The sequence below is a fragment of the Talpa europaea genome (genome assembly GCF_964194135.1).
Source record: "Talpa europaea genome assembly, chromosome: 9".
NCBI classification, from domain to species: Eukaryota; Metazoa; Chordata; class Mammalia; order Eulipotyphla; family Talpidae; genus Talpa; species Talpa europaea.
The window spans coordinates 69,921,386-69,942,239 of NC_140076.1; the positions used below are offsets into that span (position 1 = coordinate 69,921,386).

Sequence of the window (20,854 nt, forward strand, 5' to 3'; positions counted from 1 at the left end):
GAGGGTGAGAGAATTCACCAGAGCCAGAGCGGGGAGCAGAGCAGGCAGAAGGACCGAAGTACACTGCTGAGGGGAGCAGCGGGCGGCAGGAGAGGTCTGCGCGCCATGTGGGACCCTCCTCAGGTGGCCGGGGAGCAGCCGGGGATCGAACCGGCACCGCAGAGGTCGCCGGCAGCTTCGCAACCCAGCGCTCAACCACTGCGCCACCGGGGAGGCCCAATAAGATAGTTTGTTATAGGTTCCAAGAGGTGTTGGTACACCTTGCCATGCAGGGCCATATGGGAAAGCACCAGGGTTGGCCCTGAGGCAGAGCAGTGAGGGGAGAGCATGAGTAAAGGCCTTTACTGTATTGTGTTTTTCATGGGAAGAAATAGGCAAGGCAAGACTGCTCAGAATTGGCTAGTATGAATAATTTCATCAGACTCTTGGGTGTAGGGGCTGCTTTGAATTGTCTGTCACTTGGTCCTGAGTTGATTAAGGTGGGAAAAACTGGCATGGCACGTGAGAGTTCAATAAGAGAGGTGGCTGTGGGTGTGTGCTTTGGATTGATTGGTTTGCAAAGGAATGTTGCAATCTTATGGGAGTCCTTTTCTGTTCTCTAGGAATCAGCCCAGGAGGGGCAGGCTCCTGGTCAGCTGAGACCCCAGATGCTGGAGTATCAAGAATATAGAAAATAAAAAAGGAATTATTAATATAACTCCCAACCCTTGTCTGCATGGTGTTTCCAAGTGACCATGGCAGCACTCTCTTCCCACATCTAAAGGGCTTTAAAAGTCAGGTGAAGGAGATAGGACAGGGGAGGGAGGAGCAAAGTAGGTCACAGGTCTGCCCCTTCTTGGACGGGGGTGGAGAGCAAAATGAGATAATTGGGCTCCCCCTGTTGAAGCTGCCAGGATACTACTGTGTCTAGCCTGATAAAGCACAAGCCATGTTTCAGGCTTCGAAGAACATGGTGTCTTGCTTGCCTCCTAGCCTCATCCCTGGAACATGGTTTCAGGATTCGAGACTGGCTCTGCCATTAGTTGACTAAGTGACCTTGGACTTGTCACTTCCCTTCTCTGGTCCTTAGGTTTTCTCACCCCCAGAGCCGCTCCAGGCAAGGTTCAACTCCCTTGGCTTCTAGTTCCTGTTGCAGAGCTCTGTCTCCCAGGGAGCTCTGTCAAGCACCCAGCCTGCAAGTCCCTATTGTGTGTATGCTTGTCAGATGAATGGGTCCGTTCACCAGAGAAGAGGAAGAAGGGCACCCCAGGGCTGCTCCCTGAGTGTGGGGGAAGGCAGTGCTGATGTTTGTCTCCTGAGGTTGGGTGTTTTCCTGGTAAGCTTCCCCTTTAAGAACAGGGGGGTGGAATCAAAGTAAAGTAAGTGCTCCAATTTATCATCAACACTGATTAACACTTGATTTCCAATTTTCCTGTTCCCCTGAAAACACAGACACACACACACACAATTTTCCTACTGCTACCTTCTTTAATTTTCCTCTATTATTTAACCCCACATGAGCCTTCTTTTCCTGTTACTGCTCAGATTTTCATTTCTTGGTGTTCTCTGAGCTGTGGTCCTGGACTTTGGATAATAGTCTTTTCTCAGCTATGTAGTTTGCAAAGATTTTCTTGCGATTTGTGACTTCATTTCTCATTCTCCTGAAGATAGCCTTTCAACAAGCAATACTAGAGCAATTTGCCATCCTTAGACACACACACACACACACTCCTTGATCCCAGAGCACATCTTATACAAAAACTAACTCAAAATACATAATATACTTAAATGTAAAGTGTAAAACTATAAAACTTTTAGAAAAAAACAGGAGACAATCTTAGGGATCTAGCATTAGGTGAAGAATTCTTAGATTCAACGCCAAAAGTGTTACAGGAACCCAGATGCCTCAGCGGTGGGAGCCGGCAGTAGCAGTGATGTTCTTTTGCCCTGCTGATCCACCACAAGTCAGTTGTGGCAGTTGCTCCTCAGAGATCAGAAACTGCCATTTTGTCAGTTGTGGCAGTTGCTCCTCAGAGACCTTTTATGTAACAGTGTACTTCCTGGATTGTGGAATGGATCTGTCAAGTGTGAGCTATGAGTTGACTGCTGCTAAATGGTCCAGTCAGCTACAGGATTGAAAAATGGTCCAATCAGACTTGTGGGTGGGGCACCCTGAAAGATGATATAAGCCAGGGTCTGAGGGAGCTGAAAGGGAGATGACAACAATCCCTGAAGGGAAGAGATGATGCCAGCCCCCCAAAAGGAAAGATGACACCAGAGCCCAAACAGGAGAGATGACTCCAGCCTCCAAAGAAAGAAAGGGAAGACTCCATTGCTGACCTCCAAAGAAAGAAGAAAAGAAGCATCCAGCAGCCCACCTCCAAGGAGGGAAGAGAAGTCGAAGGACTCTGCCACACACTGGGCCTCGGTCCTGTCTCTGACATTGCCTGAAAGGAGCACCAAAGGCCCTGGGTGTGGTGTCTCAAAGAGCTGTTTGTTGTTGGTGTGGCCCAACAACTCACAAAGAACTGTTAACACTGGGTGTCTCTGACATCACTTCTGAGGGCCCAGTAGTGACCAGTGCTGTCCAGCACTCCTGGTGACTGGTGGTGACCATCACTGACACTATCTGGGTAGATAGTCACCACTTGTGGATACAGTGAGCTCTTTGTTTCCCCTGTTTATAAAATAAACCCCATGGTTGTTGTTCCTGGAGCCTAAGGACTCTTGCAATTTTGTGCGCAGGTGAGAACCACAGACAGCGACCTGTCCTCTTATTGGGCACTGTCCTTTGCTAGGCTCTAGCCATAGCCCCTATTGTGTAGGTGTTGTATTGCTATAGCCCGTGGTTTTGATTTTTGGCCTTTGGGGGATTTTTGGTGACTCTCCTGTCTCAGAGCCCAGGCAGGTGGGTGGCGGTTCCATCCATCTGGGCTCCTGCCTTGTTGCCCTGTTAGCCCCTGTTTCAAAAACACAATCCATAAAAGGAAAAATTGATAACTTGGACTTCATTAAAATGTAAAAATTTTGTTGTGCAGAAGACTATGTTAAGAGAATTAAAAAATATAAGCTACAGCCTGGGAGACAGCATATAATGGACCATTTAAAAAAATCCTTTCCACCAATCTTTGTCTTCTGAGTTTTAGGGTTTAATCCATTTACATTTAAAGTGATTATTAATAAAAAGGTATGTCTTCTGTCATTTTGCTACTTGTTCTCTATTTGCCTTGAAGCTTTTTTGTTCCTCATTTCCTGTATTATTGTCTTTTGTGTTTAATTTTTTGTACTGAAATAAGTTCCTTTTTCATTTTCTTTTGTATATACTCTTTAGCTGTTTTCTTTGTAGTTGCCATGGAGATTACATTTAACATCCTAAAGTTATAACACTTTAATTTTAACTTATATGAGTTTGTCTTCAATAACATACAAAAGCTCTGCTCCTTTAACAGCTCTGTTCTATTTCTGTTGTTGATATCTCGAAATTATATCTTTATACATTGTATGTAGTGGTTACTTTTCACTATAAAAGAAACTAACTTAATGTATGCAGTATATGAATACATTTCCAGAGAATTATGCTGAGTAAAAAAAAACCTAATTTTAATAGATCACACACTATATCACTCCAACTGTTTAACATTCTTAAAATGACATTTATAGAAAGAGAGAAGTCAGATCAGTTGTCTGGGGTTAAAGAGGGGGTGAGACAGTAGGAAAGTGGGGGTGGCTATAATGGAATAACAGGAGGGTTATTGTGGTTTCTATCTCGACTCTATCAGTGTAGATATCCTGGTTGTGATTGCCTGATTACCTAGTTAAGATTGGGGGAATCTGGGTAATGCAGAATCTGTCTGCATTATCTCTTATAACTATAAGAAACTATAGTTTCTTGCACTATAGTGCATGTGAAACTATAATTATCTCAATATAAAAGGTTTAATTTTGAAAACACCTGAAACTAATATAATAAAATGTTTTTATTCTGTAATTTGTTAATTCTGAATGGGGATGACATTAGCTGTAATGTACATAATTACAACAGCACTAAGAAAAGCACAACCTGTAATTCACAGAAGAAAACTAATGACAAAAAAGTTCATTATCCAGGAAATAAAAATAGATTTTTCATCAGTAGATGAAAAATTGTTAAGATTATAAAGGTTGAAAATGGCTGAGCAGGATGTTGGAAAGTAAGCACTCCAACACAGGATTGGTGGACTTGAAAATTGTTACATAGTTTTTGGGAGGGCAATTTTGTGATCTCTGATCAACAAAAGCTATGTCCTACAGTAATGCTTTTTAGAAAATGAACATGAATTTTTATTGCAGCATTTTTTGTAAGAGCCAATAATTAGGAGGGACCACTTTCATCAGAACAGTTAAAAATAATAAGGTGCATTAATATAATGAAATGTTACTGTTATGAAAAATTAGAGATGTTCTGATGAGGGCTAACCTGAACACATTCCCACTGAACTTCCCTCCCTATGGCCAAATGAAAACAGTAAGAGGGCGATATAGAAAGAAAACCTCCAAATTCCATGAAAACTTAAGGCAACAATCACACACTAACTTCGAAGAAGGGCTGCCAAAATGAACAGAAACTGGAATAAAATCCAGGGAAGATGCACCCAGACCTCCACTGATCTCACACTGCACAGCTCTCCAAAACAGGGCGGCCCCAAGACCCCCCACTAATACCACTTTACCTGCAGGTCACTGGGGCACCGAACCCTGGTCCAGAGCGAGCCATCACTGTGTGGCTAGTATCCCAACAGCAAAGGATGAGTGTGGAGAGTGCCCGGGAACCTAGAGACCAGATTAGGGGCGATTGGGGGGCGGGGAAGAGAAGTGATAAAAGAGAACTTTGGCTTTTCATTTTGTATTTCAATCTTTTCGACACTAAATTCGTACATCTTTGTGTCATATTTTCGAAGTTCAATTTTCAAAAACACAAGCGAAACTTGAGTGGCGGATGCTTACGCCGAGGAAAGACCCGAGTTCATAGGTTCGAATTCTGTCTGTGCTCGTAAAGCCCTCCGCGAGCACAAAGTCTTTCATGATCAGCAAAAAAAAGGTGATAATCGTCACCAGTAGGCGGACTACAACGAGGATCAACATAAACACTTTTTCAATTCTGGGGCCCCAATTCCTGACTAGTTCAGATCCGCACCCCAATCACGTCGTGCCGCGCCACGGCTGCGAGGCATCTCGGGACTTGTAGTCCCTGCGACCGGACTCGCTGTCCCTGCAGGCCCCGCGGCGGCGGCTCTGCTACGTGGCGCAGCCCGCTGCGCCTGCGCGGGCAGGTGGGGAAGATGGCTGCGGTGCAGGGTGTGCCGGCTGTCCGGCCCGGGCCTGGAGCTGGGCTGGCCGGTGTGTTTCGGGCTCTCCTTCTCCTGCTGTGGTTTGCGGCTCGCGGAAGCGCGCTCTATTTCCACATCGGAGAGACGGAGAAGAAGTGCTTTATTGAGGAGATTCCAGACGAGACCATGGTTATAGGTGCGGGGGGGAGGGGGAGAGTTTGGATGTTGGGGCGCGGGATGCGGTAAGTTGGCAGTTCACAGCCTGGAGCAGGCGGCCGCGCGATCCTGGCGGCCTGGACCCAGCCCCACCTCGCGCTCTCCTGATCTGGGCTTACTCCACTTTCCTCCAGGAAACTACCGGACGCAGCTATATGATAAGCAGCGGGAGGAATACCAGCCGGCGACTCCCGGGCTTGGCATGTTCGTGGAGGTGAAGGACCCAGAGGACAAGGTGAGTTTGCCCCTTAGCCCGGAGCCCTTGCTCTCCACTTCAGCGCAGGCATTGGTACTTCCCCTTCTAGTTTCCGCTGCTGTTAAACTGGTCAGAAGAGTTGGTGTTGGGAAGAGATACCTGGTTTTCACTCCGGGCCAAACTTGGGGGTTGCTGCAGTTATAGCAGCTCCACTCAATTTCCTGTTGACGGCTGCGTGACTTCCCGCCAAGTCAGTTCACTTTCCCGAGCTGTTTTCATGGTCTGTGAAAGGAAATTCACCAGTTTTTCTAGGTATGATGGGCGGACTTAATTGTAGTGCTGGAAATCAAAGTGTTTTGTCACCTTTAAAGCTGTGACATCCAGGCTTTAGGATTTCAAAAAACAAGTTACTTTCCAAAAAGAAGGAGCTGCACCACACCTAATTGTATCTTTGACAAATACTAAAACACAAAATCTTTAAGCTGTTACCTTTCATTAAACTCTCTCTCTCCCTCTCTTCCCCCCCCCCCCTCTCCATCTCCCTCATTCCCTCTCTAACTCTCCCCTTCTCCCTCCCTTTCCCTCCTGCTCTCTCCTCTCTCACGGAAAGCCCTTCCCCAGAGCAGTCATATGCCAGCCCAATGTCAGACTTCACCCTTGCCCCAAATAGTTCTCAGACATGCTTTTGGCAAATCTACTGAGCAGATTTGGATGGTTTTGTGTAGTGGGGTGCCTGAGGCCCTTAAAGACACTTAGAGCCTTAAGTACAGTTTTTTTCCAGCTCCATCCATATACTCACTGAAGCCCTTTCTCTCCAGGTCATCCTGGCCCGGCAGTATGGCTCTGAAGGTAGATTCACTTTTACCTCCCATACCCCTGGTGAACACCAGATCTGTCTTCACTCCAATTCTACCAAGTTCTCCCTCTTTGCTGGAGGCATGCTGGTAAGTGGACCCAAGTGGGACTCAACTTTCATCCTGTATACTCTGGTCAGGACTAGAGCATGACATACCTTGGGTGTGAGATGAGTGTATCGGATTTTGTGCTCCTAAATGTGACTGGATTTTTAGTAACTATCCAGGACATGGTTGCTGAGTTCTTTGTACGTGACTTGGTCGGAGCATCAGCCAAAGCTTATTCTCACCTGCACGACTTGGAGCCCCAAAGGGCTGGGTACTGATGAGACCTCAGTGAGTGTTGGCTAACTGCACAAATGAAGGAGGTGGGGAGAGTGTGAGGCTTTCTTGCTCCGTGGCAGGAAGATGGTGTAGGACTACCTCAATCTCTGTATCTTGTCTGCCCCCAGAGGGTTCACCTGGATATCCAGGTGGGTGAACACGCCAACGACTATGCAGAAATTGCTGCCAAGGACAAGCTGAGTGAGTTGCAGCTACGAGTGCGGCAGCTGGTGGAGCAAGTGGAGCAGATCCAGAAAGAGCAGAACTACCAACGGGTAAGTAGATGGGCTGGGAACAGTGGGCTTCTTCCCAGAAACCTTTCCTGTTCTCACCCTTCCCCAACTCAGCCAGGACATCATGTCAGATTAATGATGAAACCCAAGGGACTTACCAAGGGCTGCATAGCAAGCCTAAAAGGTGGCATGGGTATTACTAATTCTACTTTGTAGTTAGGGGACAGATTCTTAAGAGGTTGTCATTGCTCTAAATCACAGTCACATACAAAGTAATGGTAGGAATTAATACCAACATCTTGGGTACTAGTTCCATGTCTCCAGGTGCCCCCGGGACCAGAGGTTTCAAACTCACCTGTGTCTAGGACCCATGCCGGTACTATGAATGGATGTTACTTTAAGGACTAGTAGAACAATGATCTATCTAAACCAGAACAGTTACTGTTAATTGTCAGCTCAGTTTAGTCTTAAAGAAATGCTAACTCTGGGTTTTAAGAGGAACCTGAGGTACAGGGTTTTTTTGTGAAAAATGTCTTTGTTTTAAATGTTGGCAAAATACTGAGAGCCAAACAAAACACCTGTGGGCTGAATCCCATCCTTGGGCTACCACTTTGTAACCTGTGCCCACAATCTTCAAGTAGCAGTTGGGTGAGCTGGGAAGAGGGCCAAGTGAGACCACTCCTGGACAGCCCTGTCTAATGGAGTGCCAGAAACACAGCTTCATCTCTCTCCTGGCACCAGGGTAGGACCAGATGAGGACTGTACCCGACAGATGAGCAAACTTAGGAGAAATGAGTAGGTTGCCTGGGGTCACCTGAATGGTGAGAGTGAACACAGGTCCCAGCAGGGCGGCTCAGCTCTTTACGGGCACTTGGCTGGAGCCTGGCAAAGCTCGTTAGCTCTGGGGCATCCTCTAGGGAGAGAACCCAGCAGTTCTAGTAGCCCCATGTGGGACCCAGCCAACTGAGGCCCCTTTTCCATTTCTGTTCCCACAGTGGCGAGAGGAGCGCTTCCGGCAGACCAGCGAGAGCACCAACCAGCGTGTGCTGTGGTGGTCCATTCTGCAGACCCTCATCCTTGTAGCCATTGGTGTCTGGCAGATGCGACACCTCAAGAGCTTCTTTGAAGCCAAGAAGCTGGTGTAGCCATTCCAGGCCTCACCGGCCATCCTTCCTCCCAGGCTGGGGGAGAAAGGGCCTTTGGAACTGACTTCTCTCTTGACAGGAGGACAGGAGTTACCAGCCTTGTATGTTCTGGAGGGGAGAGGGGCCATGGGCGCCCCAGGCACAAGCCGAGGCTTGTGTACTGGCTGGCTAATCCTGAGCAGGTAGTGGGACAAATGCCTACCCCTGCCCTGGGCCCTTTGCAGTAATCACCCAGGGGCTGGTGAAGCAACTGGGAACACCATTGGCACCTCAGAATCACAGTGTTACTGATCAGGGAAGTGAGGTGGTAGTCTGGGGTGGCTGGGGGGAGGGGAGTGGGTGGGCATGCCAGTCTTCCTTTTGTCTTCCTTTGCTAACTTGAGATTTTGAGCAGGTTTGGGTGTGACTGATTCCCTGCCTCCCTGGGAACCTCAGTGTTCCCTCCTTGGTCCTAGAACTCAGCCTGCTGATCATGGTGTGTGTGTCAATTGAGGATGGGGTAGAGCGGGTTATGGTGTGGGAAAGTGCCCTGAGGTTGACCCCGGCATCTTCATATGGTTGTCCTTTCTGGAGCTTGAGGAACCAGGGTCAAGCCAAGCAGAGGCCTTGGTGCTGGTTGGTACTGGGTCTACAGAGTCTTAGTTACTGATTTCATTTTCAATAAGTCTAGGTTTGTTACATTGGTTTCCCAATAAAAGAAATTGACTTCTTGTCCAGTGTGGAGTTACTCTGCTGTGTGTAGGCATGACTCTGCAAGGTGCTTCACGAGTTGTCAGTTCTAATGGGCAAAGCATTTCACAGTCCAAGATGAGTACCCACTTGTGAACTTCGTACTTTCCTGTAGCAGGGCTAGTGGGTTTGTCCACAAACAAGTAAATTGTGGGGTTGGGGCTTGAGCACACGCCATTTGGTCTCATGCCAGCTCCCATTTGAAATGCTCTCCCTGCCTTTCCAGAGTAGGTAGACAGAACTGTAGGTGCTACAAGGAAGGGAAGGTAGTGTGCATTGAAAAGAGAAGTGCTGCAGGTGTGGGAAGCACAGAAGTCCCCGGGCTGGCAGGGTAAGGTTACCTGGCTGAACTAACGGTATGGGATTGCTGTTGGGGGAACAGAGGCAAACTGCTGGTAGGGAGATAGGGGGCATGGTTTCAGTGGGACTTGATGGAAAGTTGTAAGAAACCTGGAAAGGAAGGTTGGATAGAAGCAGAAGGGCCTTGGGCCTCCCTGGTGGCGTCGGGGTTAAAGTCTCAGCCCTATGAAGCTATCACCAGCCACTGCACCATGAGTTCGATCCCTGGCCAGGGAGCTAACCCACATGGCACAGCAGACCTCTCCTGTCTTGCCCACTGCTCCCCTCAGCAGTGATATTTCAGCAGATCCACCTGTTCTGCCCCTCACTCTTGTCTCTGATGAATCCTTTCACCCCCACCCCCAACCCTGCGCAGCTCTGGTCTAGACCCTAGTTCTTGTATGCATAAATAAATAACATAAATCTTACCAAAAAAAAAAAAAATGTAGAAGGGCCTTGAGCCCTAGGTGAGAGATTTGGACATTACCTGCTATTCAGAGTTTTGAATAGGAGACTCCCTTGAAGCTAAATATGAAGGAGGTTAATCTTTCAGAGTTTTGAATAGGAGACTCCCTTGAAGCTAAATATGAAGGAGGTTAATCTAGCAGTGAGGACAGGGTGGGAAAGGGTGATGGGAAGACAAATTTGGGTCTTACTCTGAGCTCACATTGCCACCTACACCCACACATTTAGAAAAAACAAATTTCCATACCTTTAGAATTTCAGAAAAATTGTGAGGATAGTTTTCATTATTAAGGTTGCACATTTGTATGATTCATTTGTTAATGTGCTGATAGCAATACATTATTTTAAATAAATTCCATACATCATGCTGATTTTTTAGTTGTTACTAATGTACTTTTTCTGTTCCAGGATTCCACCTAGGATACCACATTACACTTAGTTGTCTCCTTGAGCTTTTGACTGTGACAATTCCTCATACTTTCCCTGTTTGTTGTTTTTAATTACTTCGACAATTTTCAGGACTACTGGTCAGGTATTTTGTAGAATTTCCCTCAGTTGGGATTTGTCTGCTGTTTTTCTCATTATTAGACAGGGTTTCTGGGTTTTTGAAAGGAAGACCACAAAAGTAAAGTGCCATTCTTATCCCATAACAACGTGACTATGGGTGTCACTGTTTAAAATTAATTTTGGGGAGCCTCCTTGGTGGCGCAAGGGTTGAGACGCAACCTATGAAGCTGTCTGCAGCCACTGCAGCATAAGTTCGATTCCCGGCCAGTCAAGGAGCAACCCACATGGTGCAGCTGACCTCTCCTGGCTTGCCCACTGCTTCCCTCAGCAGTGTGTTTTGGTCAATCTGCCTGTTCTGCTCCCCACTCTGTCTCTGGTGAATCCTCTCACCCCCCTGCGCCTCTGGCCTGTACCCCAGCTCTTGTATGCATAAATAAATAAATCTTAAAAAAATAAAATTAATTCGGATTAAAGTTAATTTGGATTTTTATGAGAAATCTGGTTTGTTGAGGTAAATCAGATATGATATTATTGGGCCTGCTGACATGACAAAAATTAGCTGAACCAAATGGTAGTGTGTACCCTTGGGCTTGTGCACTCCAGGTCACAGTGCTACCTCCCTCTTCCATCATTGACCTTATCCAGCTGGTATTTGGGGTGTCAGCCTAAACTTGTCATCAGTCACTTCAGCAGAACTTGTCAAGATTCTGATATAGGGTGCAGTGCTCTGGGAAAGTTCCTGCTGAACTTTCCCATTTGTAGTCTTCCAGGAAGCAGAGTGGCTGAGACTACAGATTGTGCAAACAAGCTGCCTAAATTTACATCCTGGATTGCCCCTGTGTGCCTCACTCCTTCATCTTTAAAGTGGACGTGATAAATACAAAACTCTTAAGGAATGGATGAAAAAAGAATGTAAAACAATGACAGTACGAAATCAATAAATGTTAGTTATTTCTCAGGGAACTTAAAATTTGCCTGGGAGAGCAGAGAACATCAAGTGTAATTGCTATTCTCCTTTTCCCAGATGGGAGGTTGGGCCAGCGGGGACGGGGCAGGGTTAAAGATGCCACAAGTGACAAGGCAGATAACTCAGTCTTACTCCCCTCTTCAGTTCTCAATTCTATCAAATTCCCCCTTCCCTGGGTGATAGCTATCATTTAGGTAGCGTAGACTATGTGCCTGACATTGTACCAAATATGTTTGCATTTTTTCCTTTAATTCTACAGCACGTAGGTCAGGAACCATTTATACTCTCACGTTGAAGTGTTGAACAGGCAGTGTCAGGTTTCAAATCCAGTCAGTCTGTGTTTAATGCCCTCCTGCCTCCTAACTACTACTTGGAAGATGGGCTGCACCCAAGACGGAGCCCTGAACTTGATCCTGCCCCCAGCCTCACCAAGCTTGTTGAGGAAGAGTGCACTACCTGGGTCTACGGCAGGGATGCCCAGAAATTCCCCGCCTTCTTCAGGAAGAGGAGGAAGAGGCAAATGATTCGACAGCACTGGTTTGGGTGCGTGGAGTCTAAATCCAGCCTCATTCCAGTGCCTCGAGCCGCCTCTAGGGCCTCAGATTCTCGGCCTGTCCAGCGAGTCCGCGGCGAGCAGTTGCCGGTCAGTGGGTTGGGGAGCTCGGGGACTCTCGCCTCCTCCGCTCGCGGAACCTTTACCGCCGCGGCGCAGGAAGCAGACGGCGTGACCGGAGCAACGGACTCGGGGACCGAGGGGCGGGGCGGGGCGGGGCGGGGCGGGCGGACCGGGGCGGGGCGGGAGGCGGAGGCGCCGCGTAGGCCCGGGAGGCCGGGCCGGCGGGGCTGGGAGCCCGAGCCCCATGCGCCGCCGCCTCCCCCGACGATGTTCCCCTCCCGGAGGAAAGCGGCGCAACTGGCCTGGGAGGACGGCAGGTGAGCCGCGGCGGCCGGTCGGGCCCCGTCCTCCTGGGTGTCCATCCTTTCCGGGCCGCCCTGCGGAGCCCGAGGCCGTCTAGGAGCCGGAGGCCGTCGCGTCTCCGTCTCTGCGGGGCTCTCGGGGGTCTGTGCTTCTCCTTGTGAGTCACTGACTCCGTTTGTGGGCCTCTCTCGCTTTCCATGTGGGTCTCGTTATCAGTCGTCTCTGCGCGCCTTTCTGTCATTCCCGGGGCTGTGTTTCTCCGTTGACTTCCTTTCTGAGTTTCTGTCTCTCTCTTTGCGAGTTTCTTTCCCTCGTTATGGGTCTCCTCGTGTCTGTGTGTCTCCTGTCTTCGTGCTGGTCTCTGACTCCGTTGACTTCTCTCAGTGAATCCGTCTTTCTGTTTGTCCCTGACCTCTGAGGGTCTTTATTCCCTTCGTTTCCATCCATCACATCCATTTAGCTTTAAACCCTACCCTCCTTCCTTCGAGATTCCCCATCTTGTGTTGACCACCCAGAGGAGCACCCGGACAGAATGCTACTCAGTATACTCTGCTTCTCCGGCCATTGCCAGGCACGTAATAGTCACTCCTCACACATAACACTAGTTCATTTCCAGTGCAGCAGGACTTGAATGGGGCCTGCTTCATGTGGTAGGTGTGAGCTTGGCCACGACCTTTGCTAATGATGTTTCACTAAAGCAAAATGGGGGTGGGGAAGCTGTTGGCCTAAATTTGAGAGATACCCAATACTTAAATCTTGTGATGTAACTCCAAAATTCTTTTCACTCAGAACACGTGATAGTAGGTCTCTATCCAGTGAATAACACCTCGTTTCCTTTTTGTCTCTCAAGTTTGCCAGGTGCCTAAAGATTTTGGAGTATAGGGGGCACAACTCTTCACATACGGGCATTTTTGAGACTTAGTGTTGAAATAGGAAGATTGGACTATAGTAAAAAGAAAGCCTGCAGCATGGAGTTGGCTCTGGGCAGGCATCCTCTTTAATAGCCATGTGACCAGAACCAGATCACTTAATCTTCCTGCCCTCAGTTTTTCCATCTGTGAAACAGGAATCATACTATCTACTCTGAGGGACACTATGAGGATTACAGGGATTCATATATGAAAAATTCTTGACGCTGTGCTTGGCACACAGGAGGTTTTTTCCAGTTACCTTTGCAATTGGGAGATGCTATAAACAGAGTAGCTACATAGTCAAACCTTGTATCACTAAAGTTTGTGTGCAGGAAGAAAGAAAAGGTAATGGAGAAGAGTTTCCATTTCCTGATTCCTTTCATAACCTTTGGAACTTAATCATGTCCCCAGAAAAATTGACTGGCTTTTGACACGGGTACAAAGATCCATGCAACAGATGCAAGCTAGTGTAGCAACTACTGGAGCACTGGCTCTGGAGCCAGCCTACCTGGGTTTGAGTCTGCCTTTTGCAAACCTTGGGCACGGATTGATAAAAGGAGACAAAACGACTGAAATGCCCCTCGCAGCAGGGTGGGCTGGGTGAGGGCCGCTCGGACTGCAGGTCTAGAGTTCACCACCAGGTGGCGCCAGAAGCAACTGTTTTCAATGTGCCCTGTACTGCGGAATTGGGACTTGGTTCTGAATTTATTTGCTCAGCTGTTTGGGCCTTCGGGCTCAGAATGAGAGTGCCCATGGGAATGTGATCCTGGTGGAAAGGGGAAGCTGGACCAAGCTGACCGGCATGTGAAAGAGCATGGAATGCCCAAATCCATGCCTTACCGTGCATAGTGATCACTGCTTCTTCTCCCAAAGGTGGGATAGTCCCCCTTGTCCATCTCCCTCGTCTCTGCCTCACCCCCAGAAAGAGCTCAAAGGGCAAGAGAGAATCTGTAGAGGTTCCATTCTTTCCAGGCCAGTCTCAGTATTGGGGCCCACTGCCCCCAACCGGAAACCCCCACCGCTGGATAAAGGGGGGTAAGTCAGAAGCTCTGCAAGGGTGTTCTACCCAACCATCTCTGCTGTGTGTGTGACCTGTGCTTGGCTTCAAGTTGCTGACTTAAAAGTTAGCAGTTGTGCCTCTAGAGAAAAGTATAAGTTGGTCTGGCTCTAGTGTGTGACTTAAAGCATGCCCTGATTGTTGGACCCTTCCTGTAACCCACTTAGCAAGTGCTCTGCTGTCTGATGTGACTGGGGCTACAGAGGTGAACCAAATTATATGAGGGGGAGACAACCAGAGACATGGGTGATTACAAAACTCGAAATGCTTCAAAGAAAGAAGTACTAGATCCCATGGGGACACAAAAGAGTGGGCATGTGCTCAGTTTGTGTGCACATGATGATGGTGAGAGCACTGCTGACCTTGACATTGGAGTTTGGCCCTGAAGGATCAGCTAGGGGCTTCTAGGCAGATAAAATAAAGAAGGGCACTTCAGACAGAAGCAGCTGGCCGTGTAAATGCCAGCTCACAGAAGGAATATAGTGAGCAGAAAAACTGGGAAGGACTCAATGTGATTGCACTGGGTGAGTGGGAGGGAGCAGCAAGAGATGGGGCTTGGTCACAGAGGGGTTGTGCGGCCAGGTCAAGAAACCTGACTTTTATCTTGTAAACACAAGTGACTTATCCAGAGAGCAAAGGGATCTGCCTGAGCAGGGGAAGACTCTGATGAGACAAGCTAAAAAAGAGTCTGGGTGAGGAAAGACCAAAGGGGCGCTTAGGAGGTGGAATCTAACTGGTGATTCTTAGAAGCTTAGAGCAGATTACCTTGCAGATTGTTTCAGGGGGAGTAGCAGAGATGACACTTTCCTTTTCTTGGCTTCCTCAACTCTGCCTTCACCATTCATGGGATCTTTTGGAAAAAGGGACAAAAGAAATCAGGTGAATTCCACCTGTTTCTTTGTACTTTCTAACCCAAAGGCCAGTCTCTCCCAGGACTAACCCACTGCTTAAGATACTCAACTGTTTTTCCAGGTTCTGAAAAATGTCTGGGTGCTGTGCCCTTCTCTCGCCTTTCTTTCCTTCTCCCATCTCTCAACTCTTGTTGTGGTTAGACTGAGGCTTTGAGACCCATTCAATGAACTGCCACTGTCATTTTGGGCCTTGCTTGGGTTGGGGCAGATCTGAACTTCCCGGAGGAAACATTGGTCTTTTCTCCAGGACAGATAGCAGCCCATGCCCCTTCTCATACTAGCTTTCTTTTTTTTTTCCCCAAAGATTTATTTGTTTATACAAGAACCGGGGTACAGGCCAGATGCGCGGGAGGGTGAGAGGATTCACCAGAGACAGAGCAGGGAACAGAACAGGCAGACTGATGAAATACACTGCTGAGGGGAGAAGTGGGCGCAACAGGAGAGGTCTGCCGTGCCATGTGGGACCCTCGCTGGCCGGCTGGGATTGAACCAGTGCTGCAGAGGCTGTGGACAGCTTCACAGCATGGCGCTCAACCGCCTGTGCCACCAGGGGAGGCCCCTCATACTAGCTTTCTAGTATGAGAAGCAGGACGAAACAAGGTTTCTGCTGGGATTGAACCTACTGGGAAACTGGTGTGGAAGGTGGATGGCTCCTGCCATCAGCTCAGAGCATGAGCCACTGTCCTGGGGAGAAGCAAGTACCAGAGGCAAGGCATCTGTTCCCTGCCCTTGCACCGCTTAAGGTCAATCACTGTAAAGAAAGAGCATTCAGGATCTGGGGCAGCTCTGCTACTTGTGAGTGGCCATAGGGCTTCCCAGAGGTGGAGCTGCATGGGCTAGGCCTGGCATGGGTAGTAGGATTCTGATGATTTGTAGCAGCATGAGCAAAAGCATTGGAGTTGCTTCTGTACTAATTCCTAGGTGCTTGGGACAGACCAGTTATGGGGATGCCAGAGAAGAAGTCTGTCTCAGGGCCCTTCCCTTCTGACTCTGGCCCTGTTCTTGTACCAGGTCCAGTTTACTGCCCCGTGGCCTCCCCCGGAAGTGCTCCGTCTTCCACCTTTTTGTTGCCTGTCTCTTACTGGGCTTCCTCTCCCTGCTCTGGCTGCAGCTAAGCTGCTCTGGTGACGTGGCCCGGGCAGCCAGGGGACAAGGGCAGGAGACCTCGGGCCCAACGCGGGCCTGCCCCCCTGAGCTGCCCCCTGAGCACTGGGAAGAAGATGCATCATGGGGCCCCCACCGGCTGGCAGTGCTAGTACCCTTCCGGGAACGCTTCGAGGAGCTCCTGGTCTTTGTACCCCATATGCACCGCTTCCTGAACAAGAAGAAGATCCAACACCACATTTATGTACTCAACCAGGTGGATCATTTCAGGTATGGGCCACCTCCTGACTCAGCACCCCCTTTGCCAGGGTTCTCACTTTGCCTGGGGCAATGGCAGCCGGGTGGGAGACAGTAGACCGTTCTCACTAGGTGTGACGGGAAATTTGGGGAAGGTTTGGGACTGGGAAGGGTCTGGATCAGATTTCCATTTTAAAAAGAACCTTGTGGCTGCTGTATGTGGCATAGATTATACCAGAATAAAAGAAGAGGCAGGGAGACCTGAGTAGTCACTGAGGTGATGGTGGCCAGTCACATAGAAGGGGCTGGAGAGAAGTGATATGGAGGAAGTGCAGCCAGGACTCACAGGTGGATTGCCTGTGGGGGCTAGCGAAAGGAAGGTCAAGGCCATGGCTTTAAGTTGTTCACTTTCTGGCCTTATCTTAAAATCCTTGCCCTTTCCCAAAACTACTCCCTTCCATGATCACAGTTCATCTCACACTCACTCCCATCCTTCAATTCATTCCCACTAAGAGACAGACTCCAATGATCCTTGGACCCCACTAAGCACATTAGTCCAGGATCCTCCCAATTTTCACTGCCCACTCTCCTTGTCCTTCCTTTCCCCTACCTAACTTGGCGTCCAGGGGCCGCCATTAAAGTCACTCCCCCATATACTCAACTGTCCTGCCCCTTTCTGCCTGGATAACTACGCCTGACAAAACCCCACAAAACCATACCTGGGTGTGGCTAGAGATGCTGCTCGTGTCCCTGACAGTGAGCCTGGGTCCAGGCAGAACTGAAGCCTCCAGTTCCTCCAGTTCATTGCTTCTTCCCTCTGTGCACAGTCTTTCACACCACCTCTCCTCTGTCCTCCTCCTCTGCCTTTGTTTCTTATTTGAGAAAACAACCAGCTGGAAGAGAACTTGCCCAAGTCCCCACCTGCTGGACTTGCCTGCTAGCTTCTTTGCACACTGCTGTCTGCCCGCCCATTCCAGCAGATGCCCTGCCCCAGCTTCTCCCCAGGGCTAGCTCTTCCTCTCTGGCCTGGGTCACTTCTCCACACTCTCTTACTCAAGGACATCACTGCAGCCATTGGCTCCTTTCTTTCCTGCATGAGCAGTTTTTTTCCCCCACACCTGGCTTGTTCACGTCAGCATGCAGCCTTACTGAAATAATGCCCATCTAAGAAAAGAAGAGGAAGAAAGAAGAGCCCCCTTAACCCTAGAACCCCCACAGCTATCATTGCATTTCTCAGCTCCCCTCTGTAGGGGAATTTCCTTGTCTTCCCCCTCGAGCTCTCTTGAACCTGTTTCACTCAGATGTTTACCCCCATCATGACACCAAAACAGCTCTTGTTGACATCACCAATGAGCCCACCTTGTTAATCCAAAGACCCATTCTCAGCTTTTATCCTGCCAACCTTTTACTAGCATTTGCCAAGTGGGTCACTCCAAAGCCCAAGGCCTTCAGGGTCCTGTGCCTTTCTGACCTCACCCCGACCTACTCTCAGTTGCTCAGCCGGGCCACACTGCGGTCTGCTCCTGCCTCAGATCCTGGCAGTTGCCCCTCTGCCCAGAGTCCCCTTCCCCATATGGTTCAGCTCCTCAGGCCTTAACCCTGCCACCCCCTTGAGGACAGGGCTGAGATTCTCCACTGCTGATCTGCAGTGCTCGGAACAGTTTCTGGTGTGGTAGGTACTCAGTCACATTTGGAGAGGAGTCAGAGCTGGGGGGCACGTGAGTGCTGGGCAGCCACACAGTGAAGTCAGTGTCGGGCTGGAGGGCAGCCTGGGCCCTGGGGTGGGTGCTCTGGAAGACAGGCTCTCGGGCAGTGTCTGGGGAGAGCCGCTCATGGCCGCCCTGCCCAGGTTCAACCGGGCGGCTCTCATCAACGCGGGCTTCCTGGAGAGCAGCAACAGCACAGACTACATCGCCATGCACGACGTGGACCTGCTCCCTCTCAACGAGGAACTGGACTATGGCTTCCCCGAGGCCGGGCCCTTCCACGTGGCCTCCCCGGAGCTCCACCCACTCTACCACTACAAGACCTACGTGGGCGGCATCCTGCTGCTCTCCAAGCAGCACTACCAGCTGGTGAGGCCCAGCCTAGCCTGCTGTGCTCAGGGCCAGGGAGTGTGCACCTGGGTAGGGCCGTGGGCAGTGAGTGGCAGTTCTGGGGCCCAGCAGATGGAGGAGTCCCATCCTGGTCACACCGGGGCATCCAGGAGCAGCTACGAGAAAAGTACCAGAACATGCAGATCCCTGAGGGAGGGCCCACAGCAACACCGTTGGCAAGCTGGCTTCAGAAAGCTGGGGTGGATTGGCTGTCAAAGTGGAAAAGTCCAGGGGTGCTGGCCCTGCCTCTGGTGTTGCCAGGACACCATTTCTCTTTCCATTTCTTGCTCTGACTGTTCTAGAGTGGATTTATTTCTACATGTTCAAAGTGCAAGGTAGTGACAGCTGCAGCTTGAGTCCAGCTAGATCCAAGTCCAGTGGAAGATGGTACCCTTCCTCACAGCCCTGACAGGAGCCTCAGTGCCTTGCCATTTGGCTCTTGAATTGCCCGCCTTGGTTCCTGGGCTGTCCCTGAGTTGACCACTGTGGCTGGGGGAGAGCTGCGTGGCATAGATCCAGTCTCCTCCTTTCTTTAAGCCATGGCTGAAACCAGCTTATGTGAATGAAGTCCTGGTCCCGGTCATAGAAACGGATGTCTGTGAGACAGCCAGCGGTCCCTCCCATGCAGAGGACACCAGGGAAGAAGTAGGAGTACAGGGTGGGGGCAGGTACTTCTGCCCATCTGGTTCCCCAGTGAAGGGCCCTCGCCTGTCAGACATTTTTGAGAAACCAGTATCTCAAGAGTTCAGGGCCCCATTTGGGTAGGACTGGGAGGTGCTGCTGTCTCCCCAGCCAGAGCTGTAAGCATTGAGTGTTCATTCAGAACCGCCAGGGGAGGAGGGAAGGAGCCTGGCCCAGCTGGGGCTTGGTGCTCCTGAGTGGAGGAGGCCACAGAGCACCCCGGGAGGATGGGGAGTGATGCCGCCTGTCTCTGTCAGTGCAACGGGATGTCCAACCGCTTCTGGGGCTGGGGCCGCGAGGACGACGAGTTCTACAGGCGCATTAAAGGAGCCGGGCTTCAGGTAACGCTCCCCTGCAGGCTCCGCCACCGGGGCTGCCCTGAGGGCCCTTTCACTGCCCCAGATGAAGTTCCTGGGCCTTGGCAATGGCACCCACAGTTCCAATTCCAGCCTGCCCCTGACTGCACACCTGTTCTGCAGGCTGGGAATGCAGGCTCCTGCGTGGCCTTGGCTGGCAGTGTGACCCTAAAGGACTAGTGCTGAGGGCTAGGGCTCCAGAGAAGCAGCCTGACCCAACTTCCTTTGGCCTCCTTAGCTTTTCCGCCCCTCGGGAATCACAACTGGATACAAGACATTTCGCCACCTGCATGACCCAGCCTGGCGGAAGAGGGACCAGAAGCGCATAGCAGCTCAAAAACAGGTGCTGGCTGGTTCCCTGAATGGGGACAGATGGGTGATGTGGGGCGCCAACATCATTTCACCACGTTCTCCTTGGGCCCAAATGGCTCATTCTCCCATTTGGCTCACGTCAGTTGACAGGTGCCCTGCTCTGGTGGCTGCTGTGGACACTGGGCACAGTTGGTTAACAGAGACCTCAGGGTCTCAGGTCTGCAGGGGGTAAGGGTGGTGTGGGACTCAGCTGAAGGTGCCAGAATCCCAGGCAGGTCTGGGACCCAGGTGTCCCCACCCCTCAACAGCCTATTCTCGGGAGGCTGTATTAGACTGGTCCTGGCTCTTCAACTGATGTGGGATGCAGCTGTGGGTGAGACTCCGTCTGTGAGTCTCACTTCCTTCTGCCCCCAGCAGGGGCCGGTGGACAGCTGGCGGCACAGAGTCCTGAGTGTGTGCTTTGTCCCCCTTTCCTTTCCAGGAGCAGTTCAAGATCGACCGGGAGGGCGGCCTAAGCACCGTGAAGTACCACGTGGATTCCCGCACAGTCCTGTCTGTGGGTGGGGCCCCCTGCACTGTTCTCAACATCATGTTGGACTGTGACAAGGCTGCCACCCCTTGGTGCACATTTGGCTGAATCTCCTGGACAGTCTGGAAGCTTGCACCCACAGGCCATGCTGCTACTCAGGCCCTGGGCCCAGTTGCCATAGGAGGTGGAGTGACCTGAAGCAACAGACAGCGAACTGTATGTCTACAGCAGCCAGAGGCAGGGAAGCCAGCACAGGACACACTAGGGCATCTGGGATGCTGCTAGCGTCAACAGTGACAGAGAGGCTGCATGTGGCTCCTGGCTGGGACTCTTCACCCTGCCTACCTGCTCACCCTGCTCTGCCCTCCTTTGTGTGCTGATGCCTGCGGGCTTTGGGTCTTTTCCTAGACCCTCGTGCAGAGATACAGTTTAGAAGCCGGCAGCTCACGTGGATAGCCAGTGTGATTGTGAGGATTAAAAC

The 20,854-nt window shown here is 50.2% G+C and overlaps 2 protein-coding genes across 3 annotated transcripts; both read left to right on the forward strand.

The window, feature by feature from the left end:
* Positions 1-5,297: 5,297 nt before the first annotated feature.
* LOC311177937 (transmembrane emp24 domain-containing protein 9) lies at positions 5,298-8,253 on the forward strand (the record flags this gene model as incomplete). Its single annotated transcript, XM_084244215.1, has 5 exons — positions 5,298-5,481; positions 5,636-5,736; positions 6,516-6,641; positions 7,004-7,150; positions 8,104-8,253. 5 exons carry the CDS (start codon positions 5,298-5,300, stop codon positions 8,251-8,253), a joined length of 708 nt encoding a protein of 235 aa, XP_084100341.1.
* A 3,890-nt stretch (positions 8,254-12,143) lies between these two features.
* B4GALT7 (beta-1,4-galactosyltransferase 7) lies at positions 12,144-20,481 on the forward strand (the record flags this gene model as incomplete). Of its 2 annotated transcripts, XM_084244212.1 has the most annotated exons (6): positions 12,144-12,193; positions 16,070-16,432; positions 18,249-18,474; positions 19,434-19,517; positions 19,771-19,875; positions 20,326-20,481. In XM_084244212.1, 6 exons carry the CDS (start codon positions 12,144-12,146, stop codon positions 20,479-20,481), a joined length of 984 nt encoding a protein of 327 aa, XP_084100338.1. The 2 variants fall into 2 exon arrangements, with proteins under 2 accessions (XP_084100338.1, XP_084100339.1); XM_084244213.1 differs by lacking the exon at positions 19,771-19,875.
* Between the last annotated feature and the right edge of the window lie 373 nt (positions 20,482-20,854).